The following is an 18,516-nucleotide window of genomic DNA, read 5'->3' as shown; positions in this document are numbered from 1 at the left end:
TTCCTCTGCAGGTGACACAGTTCTAGGCAAATCGAGGTAAAATGGGGAGCTTTAGGGTGGAGCATAAAATTCAAGGAAGTGTGGGACATCCCAGGCCAGTTGGTGTCCAAGTGTGCAGAAAGAGCAGAGCTGAGGAAGACACAGGGCCCATGGCAGGAGTCCTGTGCTGGGCTCAGCAGCGTACACTGACTGGGTTGCCACGTGGACTTCCTTGTCTCCATTTGGTGTCCATAGCAGACATCACTAATCATCTTTTAACCTTTGCTGCTGAGCCGAGATCCAGCCTATCTCGGATTCCTTGGCAATCCAGGGCCCCAGGCATCTCAGACCAGTCAATTAGATTTGGTACTTAGAATGAAATCCATTTGTCATCCTTACCCCCCAGGCACAGAGGAATGGCTAAAAGGTTTTCCGAAAGGCCCAGCTGTTAGATTTGCATTTCGGTGTGGCTGAGGACTGCTGTGAACAGTCCCAGCTGGAGGCTGCCCAGTGTCAAAGGGGCTGACGTGGTCACCCTTGAGAAACAGGACGGAATGCAGGGGTCAGGACTGAGAGAAGGCCGAGGACCAGCGGCGGCTCCAGCTCTTGCTTTCTGGCTGGTGACTGGGTCAGGAGCTAGCTCCCTGATCCTCAGTGCCCCAGAGACTGTACCACCCTCACCTAAGTGGTTCCCTGCCTGTGAGGGAGGCAGAGCTAAAGAGCCCAGAGACAGTGTCAGCGCTGCACGGAGCACTTGGCTTGTCTGCCTGTCCCCCAGTCCTCCCCAGGACACCCCACTTTTCTGTTTTGTTCTGCTTTGCCTCTGTGGCTTTACCCCCAACTCCTCAGTGGTGTTTGGCTTGGAGAACTCCCTAAGTCTCAATGTGTCTGTCTCTAAAATGGGAAGAGCCAGGCGGTGGTGGCACATGCCTGTAATCCCAGCACTCTGGGAGGCAGAAGCAGGTGGATTTCTGAGTTCGAGGCCAGCCTGGTCTACAGAGCGAGTTTCAGTACAGCCAGGGCTATACTGAGAAACCCTGTCTCGAAAAAACCAAATCCAAAAAAAAAAAAACCAAAAATATAAATAAATAAATAAATAAATAAATAAAATGGGAAGAATAACAACTCTTCCCTAGGGGTTTGGGAGGTAGCGGTGTTTAAAACTTTTCAAAGGTCTATTATTGTTAATATTAGGTTTGGGGTAAGGGGCCATGACTTGCTGTGGTTCCAGTAATGTTAGGAATGTGTGTAGCTGCCAGCGCTAGCTTCAGGGTAGGGTCCTGTGTTCTGCTGTTCCGCAGCCACTAACGCTCTTGCGCCTCTCCTCCCCAGCTCACTGTCTACCTGGGAAAGCGGGACTTCGTGGACCACATTGACCTCGTGGACCCCGTGGGTAAGTGCTGGTCAGTGGGCCAGGGGAGAGCCCCAACTCCAGACACACAGAATGGGTAGGCGTGGCTTCCTGCTTCAGGAAGCAGCCTTCTGGACAGCTCCTTCGTATTCAAGACAGAGGCCTCTGACTGTCCAAGACTAGGAGATGGACAGCAGCAGCCACATCTTACGTAAGGCTTGCTGTGCAGCAGTGATAACTCCTGCTTTCCGGACAGAATGAGGCACAGAGAGGCTTAGCAGCTCCTTCCAGGTCACAAAGATAGTGAGTTAAAATTCTAGCCTCTGGCTCTGCTGTCTCCTAGGGAAATCTTTCTTAGGACTTCTGAAATAGGGGGCTGCCCTTGCCTACACAAGGCTCTGTTGGAGATGCTGTGTCACAGCTGAGATTGGCTCCCAAGGGCTTGGCTGGGTTCAGGATTTCCATCTCTTGGAACTGTTGTCTTGGTTGGATTATTCTTAGTTGATGGCATCTGTCTGCAGGATGTTTACCAGTATTCCTGGTGCCTGCCCATTGGATACCAGAACTTCCCCTACCACCACCACAGTTATGACAAAGCACTAAATGACCCCGTGGGAGTAAATTGCTCAGGCTCAGAACAGCTGCTTCTATAGAAAGACATTGGGCTCACGGGCTCTTTTCATGTCGTATGGGGAGGTTCAGAGTCATCCGGTTATCAAATGGAAGCCAGAGATGTTCAATTGTTACTTTTTAAAAAGATGGCCATGAAAAAAAAGGAGGTGGGTGGGTCACAATGATACACACTGAGGCCAGGTGAAGAAACTGGCCTCAGACATTGTCTTAGAGATGATGCCGTGCTCTTGTGCACTGTCCTCGGGCTAAGAGGGACCCTTGCTGTGCCAGAGCATAGCACCAGGTTTCACCTCCTAGAGAGAAGACGTTGGTGAACGAGAGCAGAAGCCCGGGGGCCTGATCCCATGCGGGGTTGACAAGGCTACAAGCTGAAGATGCTGGCTTAGATCCGGTCCCCTTCTTTAGAACAGAACGACCTCCCCAGTCTTGCCTGGGGACAGCTTGTAGGTCTTCTGATGTGCCACCCTTTGCTTATCCAGAACTGGATTTTCCGAGGCCCTGGGCCCTGAGTTTACCTGGGGCTCACTGCTTCAGGCAGTGGTTTCCAGAGAGTTCTCTGTGGGCCAGTGTTGAACATAACCGAGTACAGCAGAGGCTGTGGCCAGCCGAGAGGAGAGGACCAGGTCTCCCCCAAGAGGACCAGGTCTCCCCCACACACTGGCACTGGAGAGTCCTACTCTGTGCCAGGCTCCCTGTGGGGCCTGAGGACCCAGTGAGTTCTTAGTGCAGTATCCAGGTTTGCTCATTTGCCTCAGTAAGAAGCTCTCTGTTTATGACACTGCCCTCTCTCTGAACTGGTCCTATCTTCCCTTCCGTCCACCATCCCATCTGGGGCAGGGACCTGGTGCCAGCCCAGCGCCCAGCTGATGGAGTGTTTGCGCCAGCTCTGGGCGGCCTCTCCTCCCGGCCGTCACAGTTCATGGCTCTCAGGCCACTGAGCTGAGCTTTCCCTTCCAGCTTTCTTGTCTCTTGGCCATCTAACGCCACCTTGTTCTGTGGGGCCAGGCTCCAAGTTACCCCCTCGGCCCCACTGAGGAGGCACTGCTGGAAGGGGCACGTGCCTTCACTGGGACATTGTTTTCACCCTCAGCCGAGCTCCAGGTGCCCAGTCAGTGCAGGGCATGACACAAAGGTGGTGCCCATCATAGATGGAAAGGCATGCTGGAGGGATGGGCGACCCCGAGGGTGTACTGGAATATCCCTATAACCTGGGCTAAGATACTGTCTGTTTCTTTCTTTTTGTTTTTTCTTAAATAATAATTGACTTATTTTATGTATGTGAGTACACTATAGCTGTCTTCAGACACACCAGAAGAGGGCATCGGGTCCCACTACAGGTGGTTGTGAGCTCCCATGTGGTTTCTGGGACTTGAACTCGGGTCCTCTGGAAGAGCAGTCAGTGCTCTTAACCATTGAGCCATCTCTCCAGCCCTCACTGTCTATTTCTTAAGATATTCTGAGTAGTCAGTTATAGGGGTGGGTTATGTGTTACAGTGGGTGCGTGTGTATGTGTGTGGGTGGGTGACAGAGATGGTCCTTGGGACAGTGCTCCTGCCTCCTGGGGTGCTCAGCTGAGATGGATTCTCTGTGTCTTGCCAGATTCTCTGCTCCCAAGGACAGCCCTTGTGAGAGGCATCGTCTCCACTGTGCATGAGTCATTTTTATTGCTGTGACAAGATGTTCACTGATTTGGGCGATGGCTGTAGAGGTTTCAGCTCACAGTTGCTCAGTGCTGTGGTGCTGCAGTGAGGCAGAACGCCATGACCAGGAGCATAGGGAAGAAGCAGAGAGGGAAGAAGGCACTGAGAACCAAATATGTCCTTCAAGACGTGCTGAAGTTCAGGCCCTCTCCTGTGGTGCCTGCCACCTCCCAGCTCTACCTTCCATTAAGCTATGAATTCCCTGATGGGGTAGAGCCCTGTGAGCAGACACTGTTGCTTTGGAGACCAGCTTTTCAGTACATCAGCCTTTGGAGGACATTTAAGATTCAAACCATAATGTTCATGGTCACACGGGCCAGGGACTGTCCAAACACTTCTATGTGTGACAAAATTTACCCGTGTGCACATTGACACACACTGCTCATTTGTTGTCACATGAGCCCTGAGAGACACTGATCAGAGCCCCTGATTCACAGACCCTCCTCGCCATCACCATGTTCAGGAAGCTCTGGAAATCTCGCTGATCCTAAGCCTGCTGCAGAGTCTGTTTATTACAAAGCTGGCCTAGCATGACTCAAGGCCATTTACCATAGTTAGCCTGTTGGCGAGATTAGTCACTTAATGATGGCAATTCTGAGAAATGTCCTTATGTGGTTTTGCCACTGTGTGGAGGACACAGTGTGCTGTGAAACAGTGTTCTGTGATTCGAGACTGTAGCTGTGCTTTCCTGTAGAGCTGTTGGTGGCTCTGACAGTAGGTGCACGTCCTGCAGAGGGTCATACCCAAATGCACCGTGAGCCTTATTACCTTTGGGATTTGGTTTGAGCGGATGGTTGGGGCTCAGGTTGAGAAGGTCATGCAGGGGGGATTCTGTTCGTTGTCTCCCCCAGATGGTGTGGTCCTGGTGGATCCTGAGTATCTCAAAGAAAGGAGAGGTAAGCTGTGTCTCTTCGACTCTCACATGCCGGATGTACCACATCCATCCTCTGCTCTCCAGTGACATCAGCAGGCTGCCTTGACACTTAGCAGGACCTCAGCTAATCCCATGGTGTCATCCCTGGCCTCCATCATTCCTTAAATGAACCAGTGCATTTGCCGTAGTAAGAACTTTGGTTTCCTCTGGTGCAGAGGTCTCCTGCTTCTCCCTCAGCATGTGAAAGCTTATGCCCCAAGCCCGGTCCCATCAATAAGACAGTAAGGCTTGGCAGAGGGAGGATGACAGCAGAACAGGAGAGCGTTTGTAGATGGTAAAGGTGAAAGGTCTGTGTATGAGGTTAGGGCTAGGCCGGGCTGAGGTCCCCTACTGTTTAGACACAGCCTTCTGTGGGCTCCATTTAGGCTGTCTCTGTGCCCCTCTCTGCAGTCTGCCAATCTAATTTAACTACCATGGCTGCCAGGCTGCCTAACTACCCTTCCTGCCCCTCCATACTCCGGGTTGGAGTGAGCTGGGGAGGGCCGTCAGGAGGCTCCCTCCTAAGAGACAACATCAAGGCTGCTCCTGACGGCATCTTGCCTCAAAGGGCAGTGCACTCGATCTATTTAAGCCTGGGACAGGCTTGTAGCCTCTAGTAGGCAGACCCCAGGGCTGCCATGCTCCCAGACCCCTCCTCAGTGTCCCTGCTCCTCACAGTCTACGTGACGCTGACCTGCGCCTTCCGGTATGGCCGGGAAGACCTGGATGTCTTGGGTCTGACTTTTCGCAAAGACCTGTTTGTGGCCAATGTGCAGTCCTTCCCTCCGGCCCCCGAGGACAAGAAGCCGTTGACTCGGCTCCAGGAGCGACTCATCAAGAAGCTGGGCGAGCATGCCTACCCCTTCACCTTTGAGGTCAGCACGCCTTCTTGCATCCCAGGAGCATTCTGGGATGCTCTCGGGGCAGGCACCTGGGGAACCCGGGAGGGCAGCTGCTTTAGCTCACCCAGTCGGGACCCAGGCACTGTCACTTACATTACCTGTTCAGTGCCTTGCCTCTGGCCACTGTGGACACGTCCCCTTAACCTCTAGGCTACCCCCTGGCCCTCCTACATATAAGTGACTAGAAAAAGGAAGTCCCAGGGTTGGTTGCCGCAAAGGAAGAAATCCTGCCTGGCCCGGGGTCCCTGTGTACCTCCCTTCAGACAGGCCGCCTACATGTCCAGCTCATCCCCTGTCCTGCCTCCTTACCGTTCCAAGACCGTGTGGTTCTGGAGTTCACATCTTCCTGTTTCTGAGACTCCATGACTCTGGGGCGAGGATGAGTTGAGAACTTAGGTGAAGAACATTCGAATTCTCATCTTCCACAGTCTGCCCCGACTTTCTGCGGGGAATGGGGTAACATGGTTGGCCAGGAGCGAAACAGTCTATTTCATGGGCTCCTTGTCAGGTGGAAAAAATACAGCTTGTTTTCAGAGGACTTGTCTGATGGAGGAGAGATGGTCTGTCCTCAGGGGACCTGGTCTGATAGGTGTATCGTAGTGACAGAGGCAGGGTGTAGGGAGAGACAAGGCAGAGGTCAAAGGTTACCTCCCGTTATTTGTCTCCTGAACAGATCCCGCCAAACCTTCCATGCTCAGTCACATTGCAGCCTGGGCCTGAGGACACAGGGAAGGTAGGTCACTCCAAGAAGACCATCTTGGGTCTAGATTTTCCTGTCCCCAGGGTCCTGGTTTTCCCCCCATAGGGTAGTGGACAGTTGGAACTTCCCTTCTGGTTAAAGCTGCCTGGGCCCAGGCCTGGCCCATGTTCCTTGGACGATCAGTCAGTCTCCCGAGACAGGGCTGCAGATGCAGGCTGGCCTCGCCCCACATTTGGTGATGCGTCATGGGCTTCCTCACGTCACTTTTTCTGGCTCTGGTGTGGACTGCACAGGACTAGTGAATTCCAAGCACTGCATAAGACCTCACACAGGCCCTGGCAGCCTGTTTGGAGATGGGATCAACTGCTTTTTTGACAGAGAAGGTAGCTGAAGCTTAGAGAGGGTTGACAGGAGCAGGTCCAGGCCCCAGACTTCAGAGTCCACTCTCTCATCCTCAAAGCAGAGGCCATGAGCATGCTCCTTCATAAAGTTAGAGAGTCAGGGACACCGTGACACCCAGCACAGGGTCGTCTCGTCGCTGGTGGCTGTCTTGGGGAGGACAACCACCCAGTCTGAAGTAGGAGCCCCAAGTGGGATTGGGGTTGGCTGGTGGGCTTGCAGCTTGGAAGGAGCTGGGTCAGGGGCATCAGGACAAAGTCAACATTGGGTACCAGGGTTTTAGATTCATGTCAAGGAGTTCCAGGTGACAGAAGCTCGTGTTCCCACCCAGCGTTCTGGTTTGTAGAATGGAAGGGTAGTTGGGGACCTTGCCTCCCAATTGCCACAGAGTCAGCATGTCTTCCTCCACAGGCCTGTGGTGTGGATTATGAAGTCAAAGCCTTCTGTGCTGAGAACCTGGAGGAGAAGATCCACAAAAGGTGCGCAGGAGGCTGGTGGGAGAGGGGAGGAAGGGCAACGGGGAGGGGAAGGAGCAGAGATGAGGGGAGGCTTTGCTGTGAGAAGGGTCTAGAAGTTGTCAGGTCATGGTGAGCTTCCTGGAGGAGGGGGTCTGAGGGGACTGAGTCAGGCTTCTCTCACATCCCTCCCTCTCTCTACCTCACCCCTGCAGATGGCAGCCTTTTGATATTAGAAAGACCCCAACTTCAGTTAACTTTCAACAGTGGGTAGCTGAGAGGCCCTCAGCAGGAGTGAAGCCTGTGTTTGTGGACAGATCTGAGCAAGGACAGAAGTGGAGAAAAGGGAACCTAGATGGGAACTCAGTGTGCCTCAGAGGGGACTCTGGCTCAGAGAGCCGATGTTCTCCCACAGTGCTCGGCAGACAGGGTGGACACAACAGCTGGTCCTGACCTCTCATGGCTGCCCTTCCTGGGGGTCCTGGGGTTCAGGACCTCCTGCCTTCTGGCCTTCACCTGGCTATGATGCCCCTGCATCCTAAGTCGGGTTCTTAGATCAGCCTGCTGAGGGGTGTCCACCAACCTCTTTCGGGATGAGTTTGCCACCTGGTGGCGACTAGGAGTATCACAAGCATTTCGTCTGCTGCATGGTTGTTCCTGTATGGGGGGGCGGTGGTAAGACTCTTGTGTCTGCCCCAACTTTCCTGTTAAGATCTGCGATGAAGGGAACCTAATGGCGTATGGAATATGAGAGGGATTTTGATCAGAATAATGAGCAGGAGGAAACACTGAGAGTCACCACCCCCATCCTCTCCCAATGGGGCATTTTAGGTCTACTCCCAAGATTCACTGGTCATAATGATACAATAGCTGTCAGTCCTCAAAGGCTTAGCTAGTTCTGGTCATGTTGACAGCAATGGGCAGATGTGGTTTCACCTTCCCAGGGGTCCTAAGGGCTAAGTGCTGTTGTCACTGTCTCATAAATGAGGAAACTGATGCACAGGGAGGTAATTTCCCCAGGTCATTGCGGTAACTCGCTAGCTCAGTCCATCCTTGCTTCTACCCTAAGCCCTGTGACCTCCACCGAACCCCTCTCATTTGGGTCTCACTGAGTCACCTCTTCACTCTCCTGCACCTCTTGGCTGAATCGGCATTCCATGATGACCGCCGCCCCCCCCCCCCCCCCGGGCCTGTCCGTTCTGCATGTCCCCACTGAGCAGGTGCCAGGCAGCAGGTTCTGACCCACGTGCTGAGACTGTGGAGTGAACCAGCTGGGCCAGAAGCTTCCATCCTCCAGCGGCGACACTATCAGGAGACATAAGGAGCATGCATTAAAAAATTAATCCCTTTCTTACCATTATGCTGGGGACTGGGACACACAGACTCAAATGAAGTGCTGCTGTCGGGTGGCTCAAGGACAGAATTGAGGAGGCTGGGGCTGAGTCACCTGGTGACAAATCCTCCAGGCTAACCTCTGTGATTGGCAGGCAATGGGAAACTTGAGCAGGAGGAGGGTCCAGGTGTCACAGAGAAGGGCGTGTGGAGGCTGGTGACCCTGCCTGTCTTTCTCCCCACACATTTTCCTTAGGAATTCTGTGCGGCTAGTCATCCGGAAGGTTCAGTATGCCCCTGAGAGGCCTGGCCCTCAGCCCACGGCTGAGACCACCAGACAATTCCTTATGTCGGACAAGCCCCTGCACCTTGAGGCATCTCTGGATAAGGAGGTAAGAGGCCCAGGCCCCATTGTCCCCAGCTCTGCTATCCCTCAGATCCCAGTGTCTCCTGACTGCCCTTGAGGGTTTGGGGAATCCTGTTGGGGTCTAAGGATTGGCAGAGGTGTGCATGTGCACCTACCAGACGGGAGCAGTGGAAGGGTCCTGGTTATTATGCCTCACACTCTGATAATTGCCTGCTTCAGACGGGGTGGAGAAGCCCAGTGTGCAGCAGGGTGGTGCAGGGAACAGGACCCAGGGACTCCTTGCCATTACCCTCTCATCCATGACCTAGAAGGCGAAGAACTCTTGAGGTCAGATGTCTCTAAGCCAGCTGACTGGGTTGTGGGTGTGCCCTTCCTTCTTGGGGCAGCCAAAGGCAAGGGCCTGGACAAGGTGGTGAAGGCCCTTCCCTGAGAATCCCAAGCAGGTCCTTCAGTAACTGATTAGTCTTTATTCTCTTCCCCTAAATCTTCCAGAGTTTAATGTGTCTGCGAACCCAGACCACCAGAGCCCACAGGGACTTGAGACGTTGTTCTGTCCAAGCCCGCACATAGAATAAAGGAGAATCAGAGTCCCAGATAACCTGTCCAAGGTCATGCCAGGGTTGTCACCATCATTGCTATTATTGCTGTCTTAGCTAGTGGTCAGAATGGGGCTGGAGCGGAGGATGGCAGCTTCTTTTTCCTGTGTGTGTGTGTGTGTGTGTGTGCATGTGTGTGGACCTGGAGGACAACCTTGGAGGTAGCATTCTCAGGAATTCCATCCACCTCCTTTGAAGCAGTCTTCACTGGTCTGGAGCTTACCAACTAGGCTAGACTCTGTGGGCATCGAGCCTCAGGGATCCTCCTGTCTCTGCCTCCCTAGCGCTGGGATTGCAAGCACTCAGCATTTTCACACAGCTTCTGCAGATCAAACTCAGGTCTTCGTGTTTGTAACACAAGTTCGTTACTGGCAAAGCAGTCCCCTGAGTCAAGGAATGTCGTCTTCTAATACAGATGTTTTTGAAAGGTCCCGCAGTGGTACCGAAGGTCCACATACTTGGTAGTTTTGTGACACTTTTATCTCAGTGGGAAGTGGCTGGTGAGCTAGGGGCGGGGTTTAGTGTTCCTGCCCACGCCTTCCTGTCGTTTGCCTCACAGATCTATTACCACGGAGAACCCATCAGCGTCAATGTCCACGTCACCAACAACACCAACAAGACTGTGAAGAAGATCAAGATCTCTGGTAGCTGGGGGTCCCTCCGAGGGCTGGGATAGCTGCAGGCATGGCCTTTGTTAAAAGCCTGAGACACTTTCATTAGTAGCTTCGGAAGCTTGGGTCTGCCGGCAGCCTATAGTGGCTTCAAAGCTGGGGTCTGGGCAATGGGTTTACTGCTTTGCATACCCCTTCGTAGGCTTTCTGGGCCCTGGCCAAGCTGTGCTGGGAGGAAAGACTCGGTCATGGAAGGGACTGAGCTTTGGTGGGGCTTTCTGTTTGGGTGGAGTCCGGGGCGGTGACCTCTGGTAAATGCTGGCCATTGTCTCAATCTAAGCAAGCACACCTACCACAGGGAGCTTGGGGTCTATCTTGAGAGGTACTCTCTGACTCATGTGCCCACCTCCCCTGCCCTCTCTCTCTCCAGTGCGCCAGTATGCAGACATCTGTCTCTTCAACACAGCTCAGTACAAGTGCCCAGTGGCCATGGAGGAAGCTGAGTAAGTGTGTTTGAAGCCAACTTTGGATGGGTGGGACTAGATAGGAGGAAGGGAAGTTCTGAGTCCAGGCCCAAGCATCTCCTCTCAACCTGCAGTGAGATGTCCTAGGTTAGAGCTTAGGTGACATGCTCCTTTTCGTGCTGAGTAGCCTGACTGGCCCTTGTTTTGGTCTTTGAGTCTGGGTCTCACTTTGAGATCAGGCCTGAAACTCACTATGTAGTCAAAGCGTGCTTGGAATCAGAGCAATCCTTCTCCTTCAGCCTTCCAAGTGCTGACATTATAGGTGAGAGCAACCACACCTGCCACTTTGACGTGGTTTCTAATATCCTAGAGATGGAGATATTATTATTAAGCCAAATATTCTTGCATTATTGGATATTCTCAAATTCATTGTTGTTTAAAAATAAAACTCATAGCCGGGCGGTGGTGGTGTGTGCCTGTAATCCCAGCACTCTGGGAGGCAGAGGCAGGCAAATTTCTGAGTTCGAGGCCAGCCTGGTCTACAGAGTGAGTTCCAGGACATCCAGGGCTATACAGAGAAACCCTATCTTGAAAAAAAAATGAACAAACAAAAAAACAAACCCCAAAAAATAGATAAATAAAAAACTCACAGCCAGGAGGCATGGATTTCTGGTGAGTGTTGGGGGTACATTGAAGTGACCCAGAGCCGGAATAGCATTTAACCCCAAGTGGAATGCCGTATTCTGTCACGTATTTGCATCTGTAGTCTGGAGAAAGGTTAGCTGCCTGGGCTTCCAGTGAGCAAGTGTTTCTGTGGGGTCGGACTTGGGGTTGAGATGTGGCTGGCTCTGCTCCCTTCAAGAGGCAAATCTGGGTCTTACTCCATGGCTACCCCAGTGTCAGGTGCATGCATCTGACTCATCTTTGAAAAAGGAGAGAGGGGATAAAATAGCACCTGGCCAAAGTGAACAACAGAGGTACCTGTGCATGACTCACATATGACCGATAGCTACGCATTGCTGCAGGTGAAGTTTCAATGGTAGAACCTAGGTGGGGGCTTCCAAACACTTACTCATGGTTTGTATGCAGTGATACTTTTGAACATAAATGTGGGCTGGAGAGATAGATGGCTGAGCAGTTAAGAGCACTTGCTGTACTTCCAAAAGACCAGGGTTCATTTTCCAGTACCCACACCAGGCTGCTCACAACAGCTTGTAATTCTAGTTCTAGAGGATATGATGCACTCTTCCTACCTCTGAGGGCACTTGCGTGTACAAGGTGCACATACAATCATGGAGGCATGTATATGCATGCATGCACGCGCGCGCGCGCACACACACACACAAATAAAAACTTAATCATTAAATAAGTACTAAAAATAAATGTGCAGGCTGGAGAGATGGCTCAGAGGTTAAGAGCACTGACTGCTCTTCCAGAGGTCCTGAGTTCAATTCCCAGCAACCACATGGTGGCTCATAACCATCTGTAATGGGAATCGATGTCCTCTTCTGGTGTGTCTGAAGACAGTGACGTGTGTTAATATATATAAAATAAATAAGTAAATCTTTTTTTTTAATGTGCAATTTAAATGTGCATCATGGCCATGCCTACTCTAGGATTAGTCCTGCTTGTGTGTGGTGTGCCTCTCCTCCTTCCGATGACCTTGGGCTTCCTGCTTGAGCTGTGTTTGGCCCAAGTGGTTGCCTGCATCTGGGAGAGAGGGGTTGCTGGCAGAGGGAGCTGTGGAACAGGACCAGTCCAGACATGTTGGCCTGTGATAAGGGTCATCTTCATGCTGCCTCTCTACTTCCCAGTGACAATGTGGCACCCAGCTCAACATTCTGCAAGGTCTACACACTGACTCCCTTCCTGGCCAACAACCGAGAGAAGCGGGGACTCGCCCTCGACGGGAAGCTCAAACACGAAGACACGAATCTGGCTTCCAGCACTCTGTGAGAACCCTCCTCTAAGCCCAGGCCCCTAGTGCCCGCTCCACAATGGCGCCCCACCCTCTTGGCCCACCACCACGAGGATGAGTCTCAAGTCTTGACCAGGGCCAGTCCCCTGGAGTGTGACTAGCCAGGGAGGCTCTCTACATACTCCTGCTTGCCCAGTCAGAGACTACTGGGGCCCATCATTTGATTCTGGGGGACACAACTGGAAAATCTTTCTGCAAGAATTGGCCCAAAGCTCTTAGCCCAAAGTCCTGAATACAGACTGCGTGTGTCCCTGACGCCTTCGAGGCTGGAGGGAAGAGAGTTGCTTCCTGAAGGGTCCTGGGAGGAGATAAATGGGGGACTTGGAGAGGCTGGGGAAGAGGTGGGGAGCTGGGTAGATAGATATGGGGGCCCTTCAACATGAGGTACCATTTGGTCCGTGGGCATCACTGAGCCTTCAGTGTTGCCCCACCCTAGAAGAGTTTGGACAGTTGTGGGAGGACTCTCATTCTCTCTGATGATATCTGGCACTCTGAAAAGGATCTGGTCTTTGTCTACTGATTCCGAGACCACCGTCCCCACATACAGACTCTTGGCTCAGGCTAGACCATCACATCATTGCCCCTCATAGGCCTCCCATTTACCAACAAGCTCTTTGTCCCCTCCTCTACCCTGACTTATATCTGAGCTGCCTTCAACGCCCCCATGAGGCACCATCTCCTCAGCACATCCTTCCCATGCCACCCTGACTCCCAGCTTCCCTTGGCTTCTCAGCTCTCAGTGGGGCTCTTTCCGCTTACGGGTTACTGAGCATAAACAGTGCGAGAGAAGTGAACGGTGGGAGGGCGGTTAGGACCGGTTCTCACTGCACGGTGTCACACTGGAGAGGCAGGGAGGAAAGCCCACTAGGTCTACAGGGCAAGGACATCTCATAGCTAGATGTGGAACCCAGGGCACTGGGGCCCTGGCTCAGAGGTAGAGCACTTGCCCCTCACGCATGAGACTCTGGATTTAATCTCTAGTACTAGAGAGGGACAAACACAGAACCCGGGGCTACACATTCCAGTGCACTGGGCACAGCTCTCTTTCCTACCTCTGTTGGACCTGGTGGCTCAGGAGAGGGATGGACGGTGGTGCCTCCCACCATACTCCGATGCCTACCACATCCCGCCTACCAAGGACCCCAAGGAACAGCTTCCCTGTGTCCCTGCAGGTTGCGGGAAGGTGCCAACCGGGAAATCCTGGGTATCATCGTTTCCTACAAAGTCAAAGTGAAGCTGGTGGTGTCCCGGGGCGGGTAAGTCCAGCCACCCCAGAACCCCTGCCCATCCCGCCTGTTTGCCTGGCCTTTAGCTGCATCTTCCCATGAAGAGGCGGGACTTGAGGACTTGCTTTTCTCTTCCCTCCTCTGATTCCTCTTCCTTCTCCCCTGGCTGGGGCTCCTCCTCTTTAGCCTAGGTCCTGGTCTGGCTCTGAGGACTGCGCACAGCCTCTATGAATCTGAGTGTCCTCACACTGTACTGGGACTCTCAGGGGCTATACATGGACTTCCTCACATCTCGGGGCACAGTGCGCACACACCACTCTTGGAGATTGAAAAACCCAGAGCTGAATTTGGGGGGTTACTAACTGGTCAGTTTTCCTGTTTTATAGATGGGGGGGAAATAAAGCCTAAATAGTTCTCCTGACGACTAAGTAGCGTTTGTTAGGGTGGTGCCTCCTAGCCAAGGATGGGGCCCACCTCTGCCCTCAGAGCCCTTGGGAGGGAGAAGCAGGAGAGCGGGCGTTCTAGGCCATTCTTGGCAGCATAGCTAGTTTGAGGTCAGCCTGGACTGTCTCAGTTGAACAAAGAATATTGTCTCTGCGGCTGGCAGAGACAATAATACTGACTTTATAAAACAGAACATTTCTAAACCCTGTGGCCAATCTTGTGTTCTGTGACTTTGCAGGACCCATAGTCTTCTCACATTCTAATGACCCCCAAAGTCTTCTGCTATTAGATAGCCTGGGAGCAGGGAGATTAGTTTTTACAGATGAAGATCCTGGGGTCCAGGGGCTCTGCAAGCCCCTCCCTCAGTGCCCTAGAAGGCGTGCCAGCTGCCCAGGGGTCGGGAGCGCGCCCTTCGGCGGGTGGCAGAGCAGTGAACGAATGTCCTTTCTTTTTTCTCCCGCTCTGCACTCTGTCCTGACTGCTTCTGCCTTCTCTGGCCCACTCAGCCTGTTGGGAGACCTTGCATCCAGGTAAAGCCCCTCCTTTGTCCTGCTTTGTCTACCCTCTTAGAGGTCCTGGGGTCACAGACCCAGCTGATCAGAACCACAGGGTCCCAAGAGGGAAAGATCTAGGGTTATCTCAGATTGCAGGATGGGGACGTGCTGCAGTGGGAACTGTGCCGGGACAGACTGGGAGATGTGGCTCCTAGCAGAACACCTCAACGGCTTTCCTTCCCACTCAAGTGACAGGACCTTTGCAGACAACAGCGATGTGGGCAGTGGCCCCTAGCAGGGTCATCTCCATTACTGACCCGAGTCCTAGGATGTCCGAGAGATGCATTCTTCATGGCTTTCAAACTTCTACTCCACTGAGAATTCATGGCTAACCTTGGTTACTTGCTCTTGTTCCCAGACCACACATAGGAGTAGGTGTGGCCCAGATATGATAGTGTGGCCTCCTATTGTCACACGATGACTGTGCCACTCATCCTATGAGATCTGAGTGAATCAAGAGAGAATTCTCTCTTCAGTGTCAAACAGCGAAGAGTTTGAGTCCAGACTTGGGGCCAGGCTTGTAGAGGGAACTGGAATCCCAGCACGGAGACAGTTGTGTCCTTACTAGTCTCAGCCTAGCAAAGCTGAGGCCCAGGTCCTTCCAGCCACATCTAGTATGGCTCCATTGAAGACTGGCTGAATCTGGCTTGAACCAGCTCACCACACCCGACTGTTACCTTCACTGCTGGCAACACGATCCGTGAGATGTGGTTGTGTTTTCTGAAGACATTCATAATTTTAGGGAGGTTCTGCTAAGATGATGCCACCCTTCATGGTGAGGAACCCTCAGGGCTACTTTTAATCAGTCTCTCAATTCCTTTATCATCCAGTGGCTAAGGGGACGGGTGATGGAGCCAGAGTCCTCCCTTACTGTCAGTAGCTGTGCAGCCTGAGGCAAGAGGCTAATCTCCAAGTATCTAAGCTTTTGGTCCTCGCCTAGGGCATCATAATAACAGGGCTGTAGTGAGCATCCCAGGAGTTGTCCTAAGGAGGGGCTTGGTACACTCTGTATCATGCAAGTGCCTGTTCTTGTCCTCAACCTGTCTGTCAGGGATACTATCAGGGAAGGCCTGGTCACCAACAACGGCTGATGACCGAATCTCTCTCACATATGTACACACAAGAGGTGTCAGAATCTGCCTATGGTGTGGACAGTTCTGAACCCCAGTTCCTGAAGCCTGTGGGTGACAGGGAGGGGGTGGGTAGGACTGGGAGAAAATTGGGAAGGGTGGTGTCAAGAGGCCATGGTGATTTGAGAAGGGCCACCTTGGTTACCCACTGACCATGGTATGAGTCCCCAGCGGGTATGGTCCCCTGCCCATAGTAATCAAACAATCCTTGTGGCAAAGGGAGTTTCTGGTTTGTTTTGGTTTTTTTCAAGGGCGTGGGTGGGTGGGGCTTTTGTCTCTCTGTAAGTACAGGAAAAGAGGCAGGGTCAGAGTAGCAGAACTGGAGTGTAGTTGCCTCCCCGCAACCTTCCCAGGCCTCAGACTGACAGGGCAGCAGGTCTTAATGTCTGAGGCTCTCTCCAAGCTCACTGGATTGGGTATGTGTTTCAGTGATGTGGCCGTGGAACTGCCTTTTACCTTAATGCACCCCAAGCCTAAAGAGGAGCCCCCACATCGGGAAGGTGAGTGGGACTCTGTCACTGGAGTGGGGTTTACCAACCTCCCTGTTATCCCCCCACCCTGCTTCTTTCTGGGTTAGCCTTCAGCCCAGAACCACCCTTTCCCCAGCTCCCAGTCTTTTGCAGGGCCTATGACACAGCTACTATTTGCTTTTGACCCAACTAGGAGACAGAGAGCCCCTACTCCTATTCTCCACGGCGGGGGGGTGGGGGGTGGGGGGGTGGGAGTGGGTGGGGGGGGCGAGGGGGGGAAGTGGGGGGTAGGAGTGGAGGACAAGCCACATTGGTGGATTTTAATTTTAATTTTAAAAATTATTTATTATTATTTAAAAATATTTATTTATTATTATTTAAAAATATTTATTTTTATTTTGTGTGTATGGGTGTTTTGCCTGCATGTATGCCTGTGTACTGTGTACATACAATATCCTCAGAGGCCAGCAGAGGGCATCAGATCCACTGGTACTAGAGTTACAAATGGTTGTTAGACACCCTGTGGGTGCTGGGAATTGAACCCACAACCAGAAGACCCAGTATTCTTAACTGCTGAACCATGTCTCAGTCCCCATATTAGTTGAGTTTTTAGTGATAACAGATTAGTGACATTCCATTGCAAGGGATGTTACAGTCCCTCTCACAAATGGAGTCTGTGCCTACGAGTAGATGGTGAGATGCTGCAGATGGCACTCGGGGTGCAGAGAGGTTACAGTGTGAAAAAAACAGGGCAACATGATAGCACATGCCCACCGTCCCAGCAGAGGGAAGTGTGTAAGGCCGGAGGATCGTGCTTAGGCAGGAGGATCGTGCTTAGGCAGGAGGATCGTGCTTGAGGCCAGCTAGGGCTGCAAAATGATCTTAGAGTAAATGGAACTCAGGCAAGCAAGAAACTAATGTGTCTCATGTTGGAGACCTGCTTCCTGCAGGATCCTCATTGGGCATGGACGCCTCCCTCCCTGCGCCTGCTGCTTTTGACCTGAGAGCCTTCCCACTCACCTTCCTTCCTTGCCCTCCCATCCTCTGAAGATTGTGTGTGTGTGTGTGTGTGTGTGTGTATGTGTGTGTTCCTTGTCCCCTCCCTCACCTCTCATCCCATACCCCCATGGACCCCTGGGTGCCTCACAAGCCTTGTCTATCTATGTTCAGTTCCAGAGAGCGAGACTCCAGTAGACACCAATCTCATAGAGCTTGACACCAAGTAAGTTGAACCTTCCTGCCTGTGATGTCTGGGGTGGGGCTGGAGGCGGGACAGGGATGGAGAGGTGGAGGGGTCATTTGCATAAATGTTTCTTAACCTCTGAGGAGCAGCTGGTCTAACCTGTCTGCTGAGAGCCACCTCTGCTCACCTCTTCAGCAACCTGCTTGCCTGCATGTGACTTGAAGGACCTCCTCTTCCTCCTGCATTGGTGGGGGTCTGTCTTCCTTGCACGTTCGTCAGTCAGTCCATCCGTCTGCAGCACCACTCAGCTGGCTGACACGGGGCTGGTTCAGACTCAGGGGCTCCCCTCTCTTACCTGACCAAGCCAGTTGGAGGCTGCCTGTGGGGTGGAGAAGGTGTCTGGGCGCTGTCACTCTCAAGGCCTAAGGACCAAGAGATTCCGATTCCCCTGCGGTGGAAGGCCCTAGGGCACCAGACAATGGCCAGAGGAAGAGGACCTGGGTCAATGGCTTGAATCGCCTCTGGGGCCAGGTTGCTTTCTCCTTCCAGCTCCTCAAACCTCCTTTCCTTGATTCTTGGGTGAGATCTGAGAAACAGAGGTTTCAAGTTGCCCTGAGGAAATCCATTCTGCTGGCTGAACTCCAAGGGCAAGGGACTTCCCCATCTGCCTGGGCCTAAGGGAAACAGTCCTTAGTCCTGCAACCTCAAACCAGGCACCTTTCCCTTTCATTCTGTCCTCATATAGATCTCACCACCCAAGCCTGGTTCAAAAGTCCCTCTCCTACCTAGGGTCCCTGTGAGTTCGAGTGTCTAGGAGAAAGGCCTGTATGGGCTTTTTCTTCCTCAGAGCCCTGCACCAACTTCCTGATTGAAACAGTCATGCTCCCTAAAGCAATCTTGTTAGTTTGATTTGGAGGGGGTGAAATGGGGTTTCTTGGGTTTGTTCTTTGGGGATTCTGATGTAGGGCCACATTGCTTCTCCTGCTTACCTTCTCCACCTCTCCCCCCCCCCCCCCCAAGAACAGGGTCGCTTTCCTAACCCTTATGTGTTGAGAGGCAAGCTTTTTGCAATTTAATCCTGAGAATCTCCAAAGCCTCCATTGGGCTTGTAAATGGGCCAGCCAGGCGC

The 18,516-nt window shown here is 52.6% G+C and overlaps 1 protein-coding gene across 2 annotated transcripts in view; it reads left to right on the top strand.

The window, feature by feature from the left end:
* Arrb1 (arrestin beta 1) overlaps nucleotides 1-18,516 on the top strand; it is a 73,619-nt gene that overhangs the window by 49,284 nt on the left and 5,819 nt on the right. The window contains exons 3-15 of one of the 2 annotated variants that reach the window (XM_052157791.1): nucleotides 1,312-1,372; nucleotides 4,515-4,559; nucleotides 5,255-5,451; nucleotides 6,152-6,211; nucleotides 6,989-7,056; nucleotides 8,621-8,756; nucleotides 9,887-9,971; nucleotides 10,369-10,441; nucleotides 12,217-12,354; nucleotides 13,553-13,636; nucleotides 14,557-14,580; nucleotides 16,164-16,234; nucleotides 17,375-17,426. In XM_052157791.1, coding sequence (XP_052013751.1) covers nucleotides 1,312-1,372; nucleotides 4,515-4,559; nucleotides 5,255-5,451; nucleotides 6,152-6,211; nucleotides 6,989-7,056; nucleotides 8,621-8,756; nucleotides 9,887-9,971; nucleotides 10,369-10,441; nucleotides 12,217-12,354; nucleotides 13,553-13,636; nucleotides 14,557-14,580; nucleotides 16,164-16,234; nucleotides 17,375-17,426 — 1,094 coding nt within the window. The remainder of the gene's footprint in view (nucleotides 1-1,311; nucleotides 1,373-4,514; nucleotides 4,560-5,254; nucleotides 5,452-6,151; nucleotides 6,212-6,988; nucleotides 7,057-8,620; nucleotides 8,757-9,886; nucleotides 9,972-10,368; nucleotides 10,442-12,216; nucleotides 12,355-13,552; nucleotides 13,637-14,556; nucleotides 14,581-16,163; nucleotides 16,235-17,374; nucleotides 17,427-18,516) is intronic. The other variant, XM_052157792.1, reaches the window with a different exon arrangement.

Source organism: Apodemus sylvaticus, chromosome 1 (genome assembly GCF_947179515.1).
Source record: "Apodemus sylvaticus chromosome 1, mApoSyl1.1, whole genome shotgun sequence".
Classification (NCBI taxonomy): domain Eukaryota; kingdom Metazoa; phylum Chordata; class Mammalia; order Rodentia; family Muridae; genus Apodemus; species Apodemus sylvaticus.
Note: the sequence above shows the minus strand (reverse complement) of the source record. Positions and strands in the feature narration are given on the sequence as shown.